Source organism: Ochotona princeps, chromosome 1 (assembly GCF_030435755.1).
Source record: "Ochotona princeps isolate mOchPri1 chromosome 1, mOchPri1.hap1, whole genome shotgun sequence".
NCBI lineage: Eukaryota > Metazoa > Chordata > Mammalia > Lagomorpha > Ochotonidae > Ochotona > Ochotona princeps.
Window position 1 is genome coordinate 127020185 of NC_080832.1, and position 19883 is coordinate 127040067.

General features: G+C 41.8%; 1 protein-coding gene across 3 annotated transcripts in view; it reads left to right on the forward strand.

The window, feature by feature from the left end:
- Nucleotides 1-19883, forward strand: part of KIF13A (kinesin family member 13A) — a 207417-nt gene that overhangs the window by 100482 nt on the left and 87052 nt on the right. For all 3 annotated transcript variants that reach the window (XM_058667693.1, XM_058667698.1, XM_058667703.1), the window contains exon 4: nucleotides 6463-6523. In XM_058667693.1, coding sequence (XP_058523676.1) covers nucleotides 6463-6523 — 61 coding nt within the window. The remainder of the gene's footprint in view (nucleotides 1-6462; nucleotides 6524-19883) is intronic.

Below are 19883 nucleotides of genomic sequence, written 5' to 3' on the forward strand. Positions count from 1 at the left end.
AATTAAAAGGTGCTTGTTTTGTTGGAAAAAAATTGACATCATAAGCATAAGAGGCCTTCAAAGAGTTCATGATAAATACAGATTATTAAAAAAAAGCTATGCATTGATTTAAGTTTTTTTGCATTACACTTACCTTTTAACTTTATTTTTTATGAACTTTTGAAAGTGCCCTTATTCATATACACATTTGTGCTTATACATAGTCTGATTAAACAGATATGGAATTCAGAATGATAAACAGCATTGTCCCTCATAACTTCATAAGGGAGTGACATTTGAGATAACATTGAAAGATTTTTAATAAGGAGAAATTGAAAGAGTCTCAGCTTTGGCTCGCTTCACAAAAAATAATCAGATGTAGATGTTTGGAAATATTTCTGTGTATAAAATTAGATTATCTTGACAATAAATAGCAGATTAGTCACTTTGTGCCTGGTAAGAGTGTGTGAGGTGTTTAAATTTGAGGAAAAAAATACATATTTTCACAGGAATAATTATGTTTTGTCTTTTTAACTAGACTAGAGCTAGTTGACAGAAAATATCTGATCCATGTTCGAATGCCCTACTGTGCCTACAACTGAAAGAGCTGGCAAATGGTTCTGTAATGGCGGCTTTCTAGAATAAGCTGTGTTGGGAAAACATTAGTGAAAGCAGACAGAGTAAGTGAGGCTCCAGCATTGTGACACAGTGGGTTAAGCCACCACCTGCAACACTGGCGTTCCGTATAAGTGCTAGCTGTTCCGCTTCTGATCCAGCTGCCTGTCATTGCAAGGTGGCCCACGTTCCTGGCTCCTGCAACCCACATGAGAGACCCAGTAGTGTCAGCATGGCCGTCCCTGGCCTTTGCAGCCGTTTGGAGAGTGAAGCAGTAAATAGAGGATAACCCCGTCTCTGTCTCTCTGTGATTCTGCCTTCCAAATACATAATTGCTTAAAAAAAAACAAAAACAAAAAACAAAAAAAACAGAGTGAGTAAGAGCCTGCAGGTGCAATGCAATGCAATTGAAAGGGTCTGCACATTGAGTTGTTGTGGATTAGCAACATGATTCCACCTAACATTTCTTTTTTTTTTTTAAAGATTTTTTTTTATTATTGGAAATCCGGATATACAGAGAGGAGGAGAGACAGAGAGGAAGATCTTCCATCCGATGATCCAATCCCCAAGTGAGCCGCAACAGGCGGGTGCGCGCCAATCCGATGCCAGGAACCAGGAACCTCTTCCGGGTCTCCCACCTGGGTGCAGTGTCCCAAAGCTTTGGGCTGTCCTCGACTGCTTTCCCAGGCCACAAGCAGGGAGCTGGATGGGAAGTGGAGCTGCCGGGATTAGAACCGGCGCCCATATGGGATCCCGGTGCATTCAAGGTGAGGACTTTAGCCGCTAGGCCACGCCGCCGGGACCTCCACCTAACATTTCTCAGAAAATTGAGGCCTCTGGTTCTCTATGAAATATATGTTACTTCTTTCTTAAAGTCTTTTTTTTTCTTACTTTTTTTTAAAAACTGCAAATTGAATTTTGATGAAATGTCATCAGTCATAGGACTTTTAGATAAGAATGAAGTTTGACTCTGCCATATTCTGCTCAGGGATCATTCAACACATCTGTCTTATTAAAAACAGCCTCAGTGACTTCCCTGGATGTTCAGTGGTTCGCGAAACTGCAAAGCCCACAAGCTAAGGAGGCTGTGGAAGGTGGAGCAGATGGACCACAGGCTGCGGGGCATTCAGAGCTGGTTCCCTCGTACGATTTTACAGATGCGACCCTAGAGGAATAAGTAGGATTGCGGGATTGTGGGAAGGCAGAATTGAATTTTTTAAGGACAGTGACTTTCAGATTTTTAAGGACAAATTCTAGAATATCTGTACTTTTGTCTTTTTTTTTCTAGTCAAAAAGATTTAAATGTGTTTACACAGAATATTCGTACAGTGTTGGTGGACATTGACAAAACATAATTAAACTTGGTTCCCATTGGATTTCTTTTAACCTAGGTGTGTGCAATGAGAGATTTCCCATCTCCCAGCACTTCAATTACTAGTGACTTCATAATGAATAAATTAAATAAACATTTAGGAATTCTAAAGAAATGAGTTCGAAGTCTTTAATAAGATTTTTCTCTGTTACAATGTAGTATTTTTTGGGGGGGAAATGTGGGGTTGGTTTGTTTGTTTTTTGTCCCAGGTGGCCGGTTTTCAAAAAGTAACTTAACAAAAAATATTTTATCTCTTTTGAAATGGTGTTGTATTGCTTTAAAAATATTTATTTCTTTTTATTTGAGAAATCTTACAGAGAGAAAGGAGGGACAGAGACAGGAGGGAGATGATGATTCACTCCCCAAATGGCTGCGAGTGCTGGAGCTGAGCCTGCCTGAAGTTAACAACCAAGAGTTTCTTCCGGGTCTCTTACAAAGATACAGGGACCAGGAACTTGGGCCCTGCTTTCCCAGGCACGTTACTGTGGGATCAGAAGTAGAGTAGCCAAGACTCAAACCACCACCCATATGAGATTCTGACACAACAGGTAGAGGCTTAGTATGCTCTGCCGTCATGCCAGCCCCATAAATGTTATTGAATTTTGTATTGAAAACTCCACAAACTACTGTGATAAAATCATGTCTGTTTAGTTAGCAACATTGATGTTACTCAATCACAAGTAGATTTCAGCGTTTAAGAAGAGAATGGTGTGTGAAGATTTAGTTTGTAGTGCTCATAAGGGTCTAACTCTGACTATGTGATCAGGCTTCCTGAAGCAAAGATGATGTTAACCATCTGTAAAACTGACTTGGTTACAGATAGAAGTTTCTCTAGTGACAATTAGTTGTTGTGAAGTCTACGAAACTGCCAGTTACTCCTAGTGTGATCACACTTGTTTCTCCACCTGAACCAAGGAGTGCTGTGGTTAAGCAGGACCCCAGTATTTGTCCTGTAGCCGCATCCATGTTTGACCATCGAAGGAACCAACTGTCCCCAAAACAAGCATCAGAAAGTAATGAAACAACTGAAGTACTTCCTGTGACCTGACACCTGCTTATACCCAAGTGCTTACGTCTACTGAGCACTCTTGTCTGCATTCCAGCTCCTTCCCTGAGCAGTCTCTTTACTGATTGGAAAAATATTCTGTACTGAGTCTGCCCTGCAGAGAGTTCAGAACGCGGCATCATACGTTTTATGGATCCTGCCACCAAGAAGCTCCTGAGGGGAGCAGGGACGGATACAGAGCAGGCTGATCTTCTGCCCTCTGCTACTGGCATCCCATATGGGCACCAGCTAGTGTCCCAGCTGCTCCACTTTTAGTTCAGCTCCCTATTTATGCCTGGGAAGACAGCAGAGGTGGCCCAAGTTCGGAGGACCCTGCACTCATGTGGGAGACCCACAAGAAGCTCTAGGCTCCTAGCCTCAGATCAGACAGCCCTGGCTGTTGCAAGCTGTTTGGGGAGTGGACCAGTGAAGGGAAAACCTCTTTGTGTTTCTCTCTTTCTCTGTAAAACTCTACTTTTCAAATAAAAATGAATAAATCACCAGTTATGGTTAGAAGGGACACCTGCAGAGAAGAACAGTGCTGCTGGAAGTGCCGGGGTGCTACAATGTGTTGTAGGATCTCACAGAAGAGAAAAGGGGTTTGGGAATCATTTCCAGTTGAGGCTGAAGAACAAAGTAACAGAGAATTTTTTGTATTTGCTTGCTTTAAGTTTTGGGGGAACACTCAATACTTTTGGACTATAACTTTCTTCTTGTAAAAGTTCTGGTTTCAGGAATCACCATCCTAAAATGCCAGTGAGCAAAGATTTTTAAATTCAAAATGTAGAGCAAGTATTAGTAAGGAAAGAAGTCCTGTCTACCACCGCCTGGGGACCCTGTCTCTCCTCCGCAGGGTTTTGCTATTTTAACATGAAAAAAGAAATTCCCATCTTTCTTTTTCATTGGTTCAAAACAGGTTGAAGTACAATTTGATTATTTCACATGGAGTTGTCATAAAATTTAGGCTGATTTTTACTGATAAAATCGGGTGAGTTTCATTTTAGTTGAAGCAGCTTTACTGTGCGGGCAAAAACAGAGGCATGAAAATTAGCATATAGGAAATCAGCAGTTTTCCCACAACGTGCAGCACCATCCAGACAATTCCCTGGGACTCGTAAGGGAAAACAGCAAATATCCTCATTGAGAAATAGCCTCGATAGGACATTTGAAGTAAAAAAAAAAAAAAAGAAAGAAAAGTTGACTGTGGACAAAAAGAAAGAACAGTGTCCTGGGAGAGGAAATTTAGTATTACTATAATATACCATGAGAGGCAGGTTGTGGAATCTCCTTTTCTGGAAATGTTTTAAAACAAGACAAAACTTCATCTCTCAGCTGAAGCGTTGAAGTTCATTTCTGCCCAGAGGCAGGAAGATTAACTGGATTACGCCTGTGTGGTCTCTTGAGTCGTTGGAACGGCCCTTGAAATGCAGTAAATATTCCACACTGCTGGCTGAAAGTACTGTTTCATAGCTGTTGCATTTGAAACTCGGTCAATTGTAAGGCCAGAGTAGAAGTAAGAAAATTCAATTTGGAGACCAGGTTGACGATATAGGTTGTGTGTGTCCTATACGAGTATTCCTGAAGTATTAAAAGCGTCAAAATTGAGTATGTGTAGTGCTGAAACTATTTGGAGCAGAATTTCGTCTATTGAAGCCTGTTGCCTTGCACAGTCTCAGTGCCGTTAATCACTTGGTAAGAAATTATAAGACAACTGCTGAGGCTATTGCCGGCTTCAAAGATGAATTAGGCATGCCTCCTGCCTTTAAGGAATTTGGTGCACAAGTAGAGACAAAGCACAGATCATATACATGGTAGGTGAAAAATAGAAGAATTGAGATTATAGCCCTAGGAAAGCTTAAAAATGTTGTGAAGTTTCAGAGAAGAAAAAGAAAATTCCTTTGGTCTTACCAAGGAATGCTCCCTGAAAGAAGCGTGTGTTGAACCGGGCCTTAAAAAGTGTAAAATGAGGGTAGAAATGAAGAGTTGCTAAATGTGGGGGGAAAGACAAATTCTCCTGCAGCACAAGGGAATTTAGTGGCATTGGGTTTGAAGGGCTGCCATGGCCCTTGAAGATGATGAAGCATGGAAGGATTCTTGTCCGTGGGAGGTTTGCACCTTGCTGTTTGCACTGCAGAAGAAAGAAAGGCCCCTAGTGTAACAAGGAGCCCAGGAAAGAGGCTGTGAGTCATTGGCCAAGGTGCTAAGAAGTATTCTTAGAAACACCAGTATTAAAGCATTTTAATTGCTGTTCTCCAGAAAAGGGTTTCTGCCCCAAAACAAGCTGGGGAAATTTTAAAAAGCTCAAGTTAAATAAGTTTCTTTTAAAAATTTATGCATTTATTTATTTTAAAAATACTTATTTATGTATTTATTTGGAAGTGAAAGAGAGAGAAAGAGACATTATCTGTCTGCTGATTCACTCCCCACATGGCCACGATGGCTGGTTCTGGCGGTTCAGAGCCAGGAGTCAAGAGCTTCTTCTAGGTCTCCTCCAAGGCAGGGACCCAAAGACTTGGGCCATCTTCAGCTGCTTTTCCTAGGCCATTAGCAGGGAGCTGGCTTGGAAGCAGAGAAACAAGAACGCAGACTGGCACCCATGTGGGATGCCTGTGTTACAGTGGCTTTGCTTGCTCTGCCACAGCACTGACCCCTAAATGAGTTGTTTGCTGGAGAACTTCTCAGAGTCTTCAATATTGTAAATTGCACTGAAAATCTCAGATTATACTCCCATAGCCAACAGGTTTTAATTTTTTCCTATAGGCTTTGTTGTGAAGATACTGTTCCTTTGGAACACTATTTAGAGGGTATTTCTTTGTAGCTTTGATAATAGCAGTTAAAACTCAAGCAGTGATAGTATGGATGGAGCACTAATTAGATGGGAGTCTTAATGGAGAGACATCAGCTATTGCTGGTGTATGGTAGGCTTTCAGTAGCCATATGGACAATAAGACATGTGAGTGTGTACTGTGAACTAAACTGTTGTCACTTGAAGGAGATTGTGTACTGAAACAGGAGGAAGAAGAGATCAAAGGTTGGCAGGGTAGTTTGGAGTTTCAGTTATGCCAGAAATGAATAGCTGGTTTAAATGAAAATCGGGTTACTTGGGAAGGCATAGGTGATTCAGCCAGGTTTCAACAGGCAATGGGACTGTCGATTTGAAAGAAAAAGTCATTGTTTAAGTATCCTTGTTTTGTTTTAATCAGTTTAAGATGTCTGGTTATTTGAGTTCTAGATCAATAGTAATTTTCATATACAATTACTCTAATGCAAGGAGGTAGCCATACATTTAGTTTGAAAGAAACATCACAGTCAACAGAAGTATCCAGTCAGCCTCTCAGACTGTAGTGGGCATTCTTCTATTTCCCTAAGTGAATTGATTTATTTAGACATTCTAATACAATTATATGAAGTTAACTAGTGTTTAAGTTTAGTGTTTTGTTCTTTCATTCAGGTATTTGCCTTTGATTATTGCTTTTGGTCCATGGATGAATCTAACACTACAAAATATGCAGGTAAGTTGAGTCTCTGCACTGGTCGGGCCTCTGTCTCTTCTTCCATTAGGTCTAATGTCATGACCTGTTCTGGAGTCTGATTTCTCCTGTGCAGTTCATACACCTTCTGTCCAGTTCTAGGTAGGGTTCAGAATCTGACTGCCAGTTTCTAAGGAGTCTTGACCATCTTCATGAACCTCACTGAGCTTCATTCCAGCTCTTCACGTGTAAGAGAGGTCTGGAGGGATAAGGAATGAGGCTATTGGAGGAATCTCCTCTGGCCAGAAATGGCCACTGTTGTGTCTGTCACAGGAAGATTTTCCCTGCCTTTCCTTGTTACTCACCCCTAGGGAAGCCCATGCTCTGTTGATGAAGCAAAGAATAAGATGCTTTGGTATCCAGAATCCCACCATGTCCTAGATGTCCTAAGCCATCGTGGTCACATGAACTGGAATGACATGTTCCTTAGTGACCTGCTGGCCACCAAGACACTATGCCCATCCATGCATCACAAATGACAGCAAATTCCTTTTTACCATTTGAGGTGAACTCTGGGCCTCCCTGGGAGTCAGTCATAATGGCTTCTATTTCCATTTCAGAGAGAAGTTTGTTTTAGTGGAAGAAGCTGTTGTTTCCTTTTCTTCAGATTATGCTCTAATTCTTAGTTAAGCTTTTGAAAAATTTTTGTTTTAATTGACGCAGGTTATTTATATTTGTTGTGTAAAGCATGATGGATCAAACTATGCATTCATTGTGGAATGGCTAAACCAGGCTAATTAGCATTTGAATTGCTTCACATACTTTTTTTTTTTTTTTTTTGCTGGTGAGAACGAATCTACTCTCAGCAATTTCCAAGAATACAGCTTGCTACTCACTCTTGACACTGTTACATGATAGATATCGCAGAGAAACGTTTTGTCTCAGTGTTTTCTCCTTGTTGCTGTGTGGGAAAGCATTAGCTGAATGACTTCTTTATTTAATTAAAAAGTATAGCAAGGGTAGGATATAAGTCTAAGAGATTTGGAGGTAAACTGAAGTTTTAGTGGCTCACTGATGATTTTTTCCTCGCCACATAAAGAAAACTTGCTGAAAAGTTGACATTGGGTTATTTTTTCGAAAGCTAACAGACATCATTCCTGCCACTTCAGGAACATATTTTATTAAAGTGAGTAAGGAGCTCTTAATGATAGTTATAATTAGTTTGTTGTTCATTGTCCCTTTGGGACCTTCCATGATGCATTCTGTAACATCTAGAACCATCTGTCTTGCCCCTTAGTCCTAGATGCATTTTTGTGCTGAGTGAAGGTTTGTAGATTTAAATCAAGAATAGAACATTTCCAATTGTGTCAGAGACAAATGGGATACATGCTGTGGCTACCCAAGGCCTGGTGTTTCACCCTGTTCAACTGACAAATTTAAATTGCAGCCAAACATACTTGTGTCTTAGTGAGTTAGTTTCCAGATTCTTTCCAGCATTACTTATCAATCTAAAGAAAATCATACTTCTTTGGACTACATTTGAGGTCTTTTAAGATACAGCCCTAGTCTACCCCGGCTTCTGTGTTGTGTGATGTAACTATCCATCCCACCGTGAGCCTCAGCTCAGTGTCTAACAGTACCTCTCATATAAGCAAGGAGACCAGAGAGAATTCATGCCATGCCTGTGCTGCTGGCCAGGAAAGCCCTTGAGAAATTTGAAAGCAAGTTTGAAAGTGAAAGACATACATATCAAATAGCATTGTGAGAAATTTCAATTTTACAAGTTGTAAATGCTATAGAAAATCTAGAGAACAGTTCTAGGAAGGCACCATAATGATTACACCTGACATAGAAGTCAAGGCTGGGGGGACAAAAAACCCAAAGGTAAGTCTTCAGCGGTGGTGCATGTTTTAAAGAGCCTGATTTAGCCTTCCAGTGTACTTGTGTATCAGGACTTCATGAACTACACCTAAATATATATATATATAATTTTAACTTGTCATTTTAAGAAAAGGGGTGAAGCATGGGGTTTGGTCAAAGGGGAGCCTAGAGGGCATTCAGACACATGGAAGAATCATGGTATCAGGGCAAGTTCATGATGTCGGGACTGGATTGACCCTCACATCCCATGCTTTGGTTCTCTTGGCCAATTTCTTTATTTTCTCTGAGCTGCGATTTCTCTTCTTAAAATGGAAATGATAATATCTATACCATGTGGTCATTGCGTGTCTTAAGGAGGTAACCTCATGTGCTTATGAATGGGAAGTGCTACAAATGGCTGTTCATTGGGCTTTTCCGTAAGCAAAGATGCAAGACTGAAACTAGCAACCAACATCTACTAATTCACCCACACGGCGCTGGTCTGAACGTCTTGGGATTTGCCTATCTTAAGAGGACACCAGGGGAGATCTCTCTACATGTTGAGACCAGACAACAGGAAATCCTAAAACGCTAAAATGTGATTTTTAGACCATTCTGAAAATCAAAGGCCATTGGGATGATTTAGTTAAAAATAATGATTAAAGAAGTTTGTTTTTTCTTTCTTTTTCATAAATTCTGTGTTCACATTACTCATTATTGCCCTTTGAGACAACTCTAGCCTTCTGGGATGTGTTACTCATGTTCCAGGACAGAGAAGAAACTTTTTTTAGAAAGCCAGAAATAATTTAAATTGTGAAATTCAGAGAGCCTATGGTACTTCATTGTTAAGTATTTCAGTAATATTTTTTAATGTTCAGAATTATTTAAAAAGAAATGTTTATACTGCTAGTGTAATATTTGCTAAACTGTAGGTTGTGTGATAGTATCAAATATTGAAATATAATCCCTTGGCACATACCACAATGTGTGCCTAAAAATTTGAGGGAAATTTTCCTTGTTCTTTAGATATATTATTATTGCAATGCCCCCTGCCTGCCACACACTCTCCTTCACAATAAATAAAGCTCTTGCTTATTATTTGAAATTTTCATCTTTTATAAATATCTGCCTAGTTAAATGCATTACTAATAGATTAGTTGCTTGGTTTTCATACTAATTCCATTTCCTTTTTCTTCATTAAAAAAAAAGTAGCAAAGGCAGTTCTTTATTGTGAATAGCAGTGTTAAGAGAGAAGCATTCATTCTGTGGTGGGAAATAGAGGAAGCATAGAAGTGGAAGCACAGATTTCCTGAAACCAACCTATTCGTCGGGCTCGATGAATAATGTCATTGATACTGCGTCCAGGCTGTCCACTCTGCTCTCCAGACTAGACAGACAGACTGAGAGAGCGAAGAAAAGCCAGAGCTGGGAGCTTCGTGGGATGCGGCAGAATGTCAAATCGTCAATATGCTTTGTTCTTGATTAAAAGCCGTAGCAGGAGCCTGCACACTCGGGGTTTTCCACTGTAGAACCACGCAGCGCTCTGGTACATGTGACCATACTGCTGTGTGCTGGAGCAGTTGAAGAATGGATGCTCCTAAGCCAGGCTTTTGGGGTTCACATCCTGGTTCAGCCTCCTCCTACTGCGTCAGGCCATGTTTCTCAGTCTCACCATGTTGCCACTTCTTCATACATTCAGTCAGGATATTAATAGTCTTGATCTCATAGGATTTGCTTTGAGAAGTAAACAACCTATTCATATAAACTATTTATCCCGATACTTGGCACATAGGAAGACCTTATTTGATATTTATCTCAGTTTTGTTATTGTGTAATAGTAGTTAGTCTAGTCACATCAGTATTGGGGTTTGTGGGACCTGACTCAGCCGCAAGCTGCCAGGCTTTGGGCACCCTTACCTCTGTGGATCTCTTATTTGGGTGTCTGTAAAAGCTGAGATGTGGTCTAGAATGATCTCAGATCCCCTCCAGCTCTCTGATGAAACGTGAATCAGCCATTTTATGCTGGCTGCACAGCTGTTCCTGGGGACTTCTCAGCACAAATCAAAGGCTTGCTTGTTAAGCTGTTCACATCACACTGAATCATGCTTTGAGTCACTTTTCTATTTTACATACATTCTCTCTTCCTCCTATTGCCTTTGGACTAGGTACTCATAATATTATTTATCTGGCAGATGATTCTGTGTTTGAAGCAAAAACTATTATTCTAGAATTAAGATGAAAACAAATAACTTCATAGGCACCTGAATAAAGCACATTTCTTCATAAGCCTCTATCTTTTTGCCAACTTTGTATACATGTGCACATAATAGGTACTCCTTTAGAACTATAACAGTACTATAGCCCATCCTAATAAGCTTGAACAGTCTTTGTAAATGTTTAAATCACTCACTGCTGACTGCAGCTAAGGGTATTCTTGACATTGAACACAAGGAACCAGTGTTTTGTTTTGTTTTGTTTTACCAATTCTTAATACACATCATGTCAGTAGATTAGTCACTTCCAGTCAGTGTGGTTTTAATTTAATTTTCATACCAAAAGCACAGACCCTCCAGATGGTGTCTTATCTGGGGTCAATGTTAAGGTGAGCATTCCTAAAATTTTGGAAGTGCTTACTGAGGATTTAGATGACAGTCCGTGCCATATGGTGTGGTGCTCAGATTTGCTAAAGCAGTTTGTTTCTGGGTTTGTTACACCTGCTACTCTGGAGGAAGGCTGTCTGATTCCTGTGCTGCTTGCATGCCTTGGGCTGTGAGGGGACAGGTGAGCCTTCCAGGCTGTTGCTGTGGGGAGAACAACCGTATTTGATTCTCTTCCCAAGGTGGACGATTTGTGTGCTCAGCAGTAGATATAATTTTTGTGTCATATTGCTTAACGGAAGCTGAGCAGTAAGGAGACAAATCTTAGATTCTAAAGACCGACAGTAGCTACAACAGAACCAATGTTTGTAGCAGAGTTTTACTGCATTAATTTGTTCTGAAATATTGTGTTGGTCCATTTTGAATATGTGAACACTCTGTTTAAACAAAGATCGAATTTGAAGGCACTGGAGACAGACTTCTTAGACTCAATTCCTGGCTCTCTGAATTTGAAAGGAAGAAAGAAAGATGAATCTTCCATCTGTTGGTTCACTTCCAAAATGGCTACAACTGTCTGCCTGTCCAAGCCAGGCCAAACCCCATCTAAGTTTCCTACAAAGGTGGCAGGCTCAGGCACTTAAGGCATTTTCTGATGCTTTCCTGCACACATTAGCAGGGAGCTGGATCAAAGCAGAACAGCCAGGACTCAAACCAACACTGCCGTGTGAGATACCAGTGCTGTAGGCAGTGGCTTAGCCACTGTGCCACAAGACAGACTACTCCTCCTCTTAATTACTCTTGTGAGCGTGCAATTAGATTATGTACAAGAGCACTCACTCAGCAAGTGCTGTACGTGGAAGAAACACTTGGTAATTGTTAGTCCTTTGCTTTAAACAGTAAAACTTTTCCCTGTGCTTATAAGAAGGGCTAGTAGTTGTTACAAAAGTTTGTTAAAACATTCATTATAAATGATGTATGCCCTTTCTTTTAATGTATACACTCTTGAAAGACATTGCTGGGGGAAAATCTGAACACAGAATTCATCCAAATCTTTTGATTTTCATGTTACAATCTTTTATATAAGAGACTTTCCTTTACCTTATCTGATCCTCACTTTTTTTTTTCTGGTCAAGAATTACTTACTACTTTGAAAGAGGTAGGGGGAAAGTGAGCTCTTCCATCTGCTGGTTCATTCCCCAAATGGCCACAGCTGCCAAAGCTGAGCTGGTCTCAAGCTAGGAGCCAGGAGTGTCCTCTGGGTCTCCCATATGTATACAAGGGCCCAAGTTCCTGGGCTGTCTTCCACTGCTTTCCCAGGCACATTAGCACAGATCTAGACTGGAAGTGGAGTAACTGAGCACCCATTTGGGATGACAACATTTCAGGTAGTCACTTAACATACTATACCATAATGCTAGTTGCCAGCTTAGCTTTCTTAGAATTGTGTTTATTGGTGAAATTCTATAACAACAGGGAAGTACGACTGACATAGACCTGTTTAGGAGCAAACAGAGCTGGCTGTTGCTAAGAATGTAACTCTACTGATGGAAGACCCAGTCGCAGTGTAGTAGTCGGGAGCTAATGCAGTGGGCATCGGTGTGATTTTGGATGGGAGGGGCAGTGTCAGTGAGTCCCAAGGATTGGGACAATAGAGGTCCAACAAAAGAGTAAATGATCTAAGCTAATTTTGCCGATTAAACAAAAGTGTAAGTGTGATACATATATATATATATATGTTTTTGTTGTTGTTCTCGCCTCTACTGTTCTGTTTATCCCACTTTCTTCTCTGCTTCTCTTTTTCTGTTCACCTTTCTCATAGTATGGCTTGGCATCCAGAAACAACGTGCAACGAAGTTAAGCATATTACAGTAACAGTGCAGTCCCAGCACCATGTGTTTGGTCTACTTGCAGTACCCACTATAATTGCCAAAGCACCCCAAAGGAAAGGGAACTTACTGTCCCCATTTATAGAGGAGAAAACTGAGGGTTCTGAGAACCCTGTTGCCTGCAAGAATGCTGAATGTAGTGGGAAATGTGGAGTCCACCTAGGGCCGTTAAGAATGTTGGTGGAGACGATGCATTCCTCTCTCAGGTTCCCAGCGTGCCTCTCTCTTCTGGTCCTAGAGAGAAGCTGTATTCAGGAAAGTGATTGGAGTGTGTGGCTTGGAAGGCAGCCAAGAATGCTGCTCTCCCTCCTGTCACATGTTCTCCAGAGTCCCAAGTACTTACAACTGGCGGTCAGCGTCATGCACCCCACAACCCAGCAGGGGCCTTGAGCTCAGCCTTCTGCTGCCTGTGCAGCAAGCCATGGTGTGAGGCAGTCCTGAGCCGGTGAAGATGAGGAGCATTCACTCCAGCCGTGTTTTATGCAGAAATGCCCCCACACCCACACCACGTGATCCCCACCGCATAGGATCCCAGTGTGCCCTCTCTCTGAGATGGCCTTGTTTTCCTCTCTCTCCCTTGGCTCCAGTGCCTAAGCCAGCAGTGGCATGACCCCTCCTCGGTGAGTCAGCCTCTTTATCCAGCAAAAGAAGCAGAGCCAAGCTTGGGCCCAACCCAGCCCTGTCTCTGGGTGGGAATGTCCATCTGGGTTGAGTCATCCTTGGCATGCTGCAGGAGATTTCCAAGGATTGCCATGCTGATAGCTCTTGGATGCCACACTGGAAATGGCCCTTTGGTATACCTTTACCCTCACTGCCAGGTTTTCTCAGGTTCCTGTCACTAAGCCTGCTGCTGAAAAATTTCATAGTTCATTTAAGTTTTAATCTTGTATTTCCAAGTCAAGCCTCAAAGCCTTACTGCCTTTATCTCAGTTGGGAGGTTTTGATCATTCACTTAAGCCAGGTTTCAGTCCCTACCTACGAGAATTGTTGAGAACTGCACTTGCACCCACCGAAGGTGTTTGAGAAAGGGAATGTACTTAAAGCCTCATTCAAGTTAGGAGTTCCTCACCCCTGGAGGGATGTGCGAAGAGCCCGTCTAGGCTTGCACTGTCCAGGTGCTCTGATTTGGGCTGGCCACCTGCCAAATCCAGCCTCATCCAAATCACCATGCCGTAAGCCCTGGTTGGAAATGGAAAAACACCCTCCCCAGGAAGCAGGTCCAGGCATTCCAAATCAGAAAGACTGGGCCCTGCTTTCTTGCTTTTTCTTCTGTAACTCCAAAGAGAAAAGCGACAGGGAAGAGGCGGACAAGCGGGAGCTCTGTTTAAACTGGTACTGGGTGCAGATCTAGAATGTACTCCCACATCATTGCTCTGTGCGTCAGGTCTGTGCTCTGCCATGCTTAACGTTTGATCCAGCCATGGTCTGGATGTGTCGCATTGTTTAATGCAGAGAAATACCATAGGACTGCGCTCTGCTGTGTCATCCTCTCACTTCCCAAGACACAGCCCATGGGGACCATTCTGCCCAGGGCCTCTTGAATAACGAAATATCAGCCATGTGAATAATAGGTAGACTTTTTATTTATTATTCTAAAATTTATTTTGAGTAGAGAATGAGGGAAAGACCGAGAGAAGGATCTTCCATCTTTGGGTTTGCTCTGCAGATGGTCACAACAGCCAAGCCTGGGCCCTGCTGAAGACAGGAGTATGATACTCCATCTGGGTCTCCCATGTGGGTGGCAGGAGTTGAACCATTTGGGCCATCTTCCTCTGCTTTCCCAGGCACGTTAGCAGGGAGCTGAATTGGCAGTGGAGCAACCAGGACTCCAATCAGCACCCAGATGGGATGCCAGGATTGCAGGACTGCGACTTCACCCAATGTGTAACGCCAGCGCCACAGTTAGCTTTCCAACTCTTATTGCTCCCCATTGGTACTTTGCTATCACGTCCTATCTGTGGAGACAGAATTGCTCTTAGCGTACACATATCATTGCTTTAATCTATTGCTGCTTTTCCCAGTAGGGACAGACTGTTCAGAGATCTGTATTATATGTGACTCAGGCTTGGGTGACTCAACTCTGTGACTTTGCTTGCAGAGGTGCCATACAAGAGGTCTCTTTGCCAGCCTGATACTGTGTTATGGGTTGCTTTGGCCATGCCTGTGTTTGAAGTCTTATCCATGTGATTGAGGCGGGTACTCTAATAATAAACACAGAGGAAATTGGCATCATGGTCATGGCTCTGAGCAATGAGATCAGGCTTGCCCTGTGGATTCCCCACCCCAGGCTTATGGAGCTCACATCTGTGAAGTAGTCCCCTCCTCTCTGGCGTTGGTCCTACTCAGACACCATGGGCCTCTTGGCTTGTGGCTTGGCTGTTGGCCAGAATGCTTCCCCCCAGTCAAACAGCACTTCAGGCTGGTTGAGTGTGAACTTAGTTGGGAAACATTCAGGATCAGGCTATTGCATCTTTTATGGACCCACCCATGCACTGTTTGAATTCCCCAATTCCCGCCATGCAGCATGAACAGCTTACAGGTTGTTTCTTTTGTGACTCAAAGTGCAAAAAGCGATTGGTAAATCATATTTTCCTACTCAGAGAAAGAAGACCATTATGCTTAAAATCTAAGTGAACAAAGCAAAGGAACCAGTCACCACTTCAGCTTGGGGATAAACGGGGTCTTTGGTGCCTCATGTTCTCTGCCCCTCCCAGAGTTAAGCGGAAATGTCATTTTCTGGGTAGCCATGTTTAAAGAGGACAGAGGCTGTATAAAGAGCCTACCATGCATTTGAAGTCTGTGGTGGGGATTCCCCCCCCCCCCACTTTTGTAATTGTTCTTACTCTACTGCCCTGAAAGTCATTCACAAGACCAAAAACAAACAAACAAACAAACAAATCATTAAGTCTAGTTCCAGTCAGAGCCTCCTACAGTGAAAAAGACTTTGGAATGGGAAAAAGGACCTAACTCTTTAGGGAGCTGTCCCACTCATCGTTTTATTGTTCTGACTTACTCTATTGGGGCTTTCCTTGTACTTTTCTATTTTAATGCTATAAAAGAATGGTCTGTTTTTTCCTGTACTTGATAGTCTGTATTAGTATGCCCCAACCCAGATAACGATATTTTCTTCTCATCAGCCACCTGCCCAGACATGTATGTGCACCGCTCTCTCTGCCTCCTCCCATCTCTGACAGCACTCACTCAGAAGTCACTGTTACTGTGATCATTGTCTGTAAAAATGGGCCCTTGGTGGGAGCCAGGAAAAGAGCAGATGCTAAAGAGCAGGAGGTGATCCCTCTCAAAAATCCCTCTGAGAAGAGGCATCTTGTCTCTTTTCTCTGTGAGGTTGAGTTGCCTCCTGGAATTGATACAAAGATGGAGGAGCTGTCTGAAGGAAAGGTGAGATTGGTTGGTGACACCCTTCTTTGCACCAGAGTTAATTATAGTTGATTGAAAATGTAAGGAATGACGTTAATAATAGGTAACAAATAAAAGCTATCCTAGACTTGGACCAGCCAGGCACGGTAGTCAGTTCTTTCCCTGAATTGCTTTGGGTGAAGGTCCGTCAGAAGCTCGTGGGGAATAGAACTAAAAGCTAAGCCTATTCAGGTGCAGAGCATTGAAATGCATGCACAGTTTTCATGCTATGCATTTGCTATGAGTTTTCTAAGATCCCTACTATGAAGGACTTCAAAATTTTTTTTCACACCCAAGTTATCTTTCAGTTAATTTTTCATGTACCTTTGGACACATCCTAATATTAAATCATCTTAACAACCCAATAAAGTAAGAGCACTTATTCATATTTTTATGATGAGGAAATCAAGAAATTGCCTAAGAACACACAGTCAGTAGGGAGCAGAGTTCAGGTTTGAAGTACAACTATTGACAGTGAAAACAGCAAAAGTAGAATAAAATTTTGGTGAATCCCATATAATGTAGTTAGAAAGGTGTTTTTGAAATTGAGCATGCTCTGGGCAAAAATCCTAAAAGAAAAGAGAAGATTTGAACATTAGAAGCCAAAAATCCAAAGAACAATGTAAGACTATAAGGTAAATGACAAATGGCTAATAAATAACATAGATAAGAGATGAATATCCTGGGTTATAACATTTGCAAGTTAATAGGAAAAAAAAACCCACAAGACTTAGGGGCCCAGCACGATAGCCTAGTGGCTAAAAGTCTTCACCTTGCATGTGCCAGGATCCTATATGGATGCCAATTTGCGACACAGCTGTTCCACTTCCCAGCCAGCTCCCTGCTTGTGGCCTAGGAAAGCAGTGGAGGATGGCCCAAAGCCTTAGGACCCTGTACCCATGTTGGAGATCCAAAAGACCCTCCTGGCTCCTGGCTTCAGATTGGCTCAGCTCCAACCACTGACCAAAATTCAGAGAAGTAGAAGGAAACATTTCTTATTAAGTTCGAAGAGTGCTGCCATGATGGCATAATCATCACCAATAAGGACATGCTCCCCCAATTAAAAATTTGTTAGTCTGAGAACAGTGTTACCAACACGGAAATAATTTAGCAAACACAAACACCTACTGGGTGTCAAGTACTTTACTGAAACATTAAAAAAAAGAAGAATCATGCTCTGGGATAAGTTCTGGGAGCCTGTGAAAAGCATCCTGTAGTTTGGAGCACAGAGTGTCTGCAGCGACAGCATTTGGGTGTCAGTCTGAACAGCTCCCGAACCTGCCATTCACCAGGTGTTACATGTTGGGAAAGTGACTTAGCCTTTTTAGAGTCCCACTTTATCAATCAGAGTTCAGACCTATTTTGCCTGAGTATTGTGAGGGAGTCAGTGATTTGTAGAATGCAAAGCGAATCAGACAGTTCTTAAAAATTCTCTTTTTTCTTCTTGCCCGCATATGTAATAAAAGTACACCAGGTAAATAAGTTAATTCATATCCTTATTATATTCACACTAACTTGAGCAAAAGCTGTGCTGAAATTTGCTCTTGTAATTTATTCTTGTTTTTATTTATATTTTTGAAGTGACAGAGACAAATAGAGAAAGCTCATGTCCACTCCCCAAATACCCATAATGGCTGTGATTTGGTCCAGAAGCGCAACCCAGTGTCCTTTGTGAATAGCAGAAACACAATTACTTGAACCATCACTGATGCTTCCCAGTGTTTGATTTGCAGGAAATGTGAGTTAGGAACCAGAGCCCAGTGTGAAACTCAGGCACTCCCAAGTGAGGTACAGTCATCTTCGCCAACATTTAACTACCAGGTCAAACATTAATCCCCTGCCTTTACATATTTATGTGCTGGTCAGTTCTTGGGTTATTTTATATTTTTCATAAAATTTTAGTATAGTTATCCTGGTTCTCCTTCCTACTTGTACCGTGAATCTGTTTCATGTAGACGTCCAGCAGTTGTACTCACTTTTGTTCAGTTAATGATGTTGAGTTTGGAGGATCATCCCTCTTACTCAGCCATTTTTTTAAATGAATGAAATCCTGTCTTTTGCAACAAAATAAATGCAACTAGAAACATTATTCTTGGTGAAATAAGCAAGTCCAAAAAAGACAGATATCATGTGTTTTCTGCAATATGTGGCAGTTAGAATAGAATGCAAAAAAAAAAAAAGTATAGGAGTGAAACAGGCATCTTGTGATACAGTTGATGTTTCTACTTGTTTATACTCTGGTGTAGCTGGGGTTTTTCTACTTTTTACTTGTTTGATATCATGGTTAGTGGTAAATTATGCCTGTGGTTTATAAAGTATATTTTTAAACTCCCCCCCCCCCGAAAAAAAAATAAGAAGGAAGGAGGAGGATTGAGGGAGAAAATGGGGAAAGAGGGAAATATGTTTATCTTACTGAAACTAACTGTGAATTAGATGAAATCTTGTCTTTCTGTGTTGATAAAAATGGGAGGGAGGAGATAAATAAAATATTATATTATTTGTTCTGAAGCAGAAAAGCTTTTCCTAATTCTAGCCTACTCAGTTTCAGGGAAAGGAACCAGAAATGTTGCATTTCACCATGTGATGTGGGCGATACATACTCTTGATTGGCCAATGGCTGTTGAAGTCATGATGAGATCTCTTTGACTACAGTCGAATCCTTGCAGCATTGCAAGCTCTGTCCTAGTCCATTCGTGCTGCTCTTACAGAGTGCCTCAGACTGGATAATTCATGAAGAACAGGAATGTATTGCCTCCCGGTATGGTAACACTGTGATGGCATCCCCTGGTTTGAGAGCAGTGGGGGCAGCAAGCTCAGTCCTCGTGACCTGACCATGCGTTGCCGTGCCCACCTCTCAGCACTGCTGCAGTGGGGATTACTTTTCAGCACGTGCACTGTGGGAACATACATTCAAACCATAGCACTCTGGCTTTCTTTTTAAGTTACTCAATGCGGATGCTTGACTTAGCCATCTGAAAGCCTCCTTCCCCACCTCACAGCACTCCCTGCCTGGGGCTGCCTAACTGAACCGATGGCTCTGGGGAGCAGCACGCTCCCAGGAAGGGAGAAGGCCTGTGAGAGCCATCCGGTGCACAGATCTGGAGAGCAACACCGTGGTTCTGACAAGCCTGCGTGCAGGCTTAGTTTGGTTCTGGGTTTTCTCCAAGAGATGCCTGCCTTTTGGCATGGGCTTGAGAATACATGTGGAATGAACAGTGAGAAGACATGTAGGAGAGATTATATAAAAGGATGGTCAGACATTTTCTTCGCAGAAGATTATCACACTTAGCTGTAACATAAAAGTGATTTTAAGGGGTTTTGGGGATAAGGGGAGTTTAAAAACATTTATTTTAAAAGTTTAGCTGACATGTACATATGTACAGGATATTATTTGATCTCTTATTACCTTATACATTTTGTCATACAATCAGGGAAAATATAGTTTTCTTTTCAAGCATTTCAAATTATTTATAATGAAAATACCCAAAGCCCCATTTTCTAATCTTTTCAAAGAAAATATGAATTTTGGGCCCGATGCGATGGCTGAGTGGCTAAATCCTTACCTTGTATGCACTGGCATCTCATATGGGTGCTGGTTTGTGTCCCAGCTGCTCTACTTCCCATCCAGCTCCCCCTGATTGT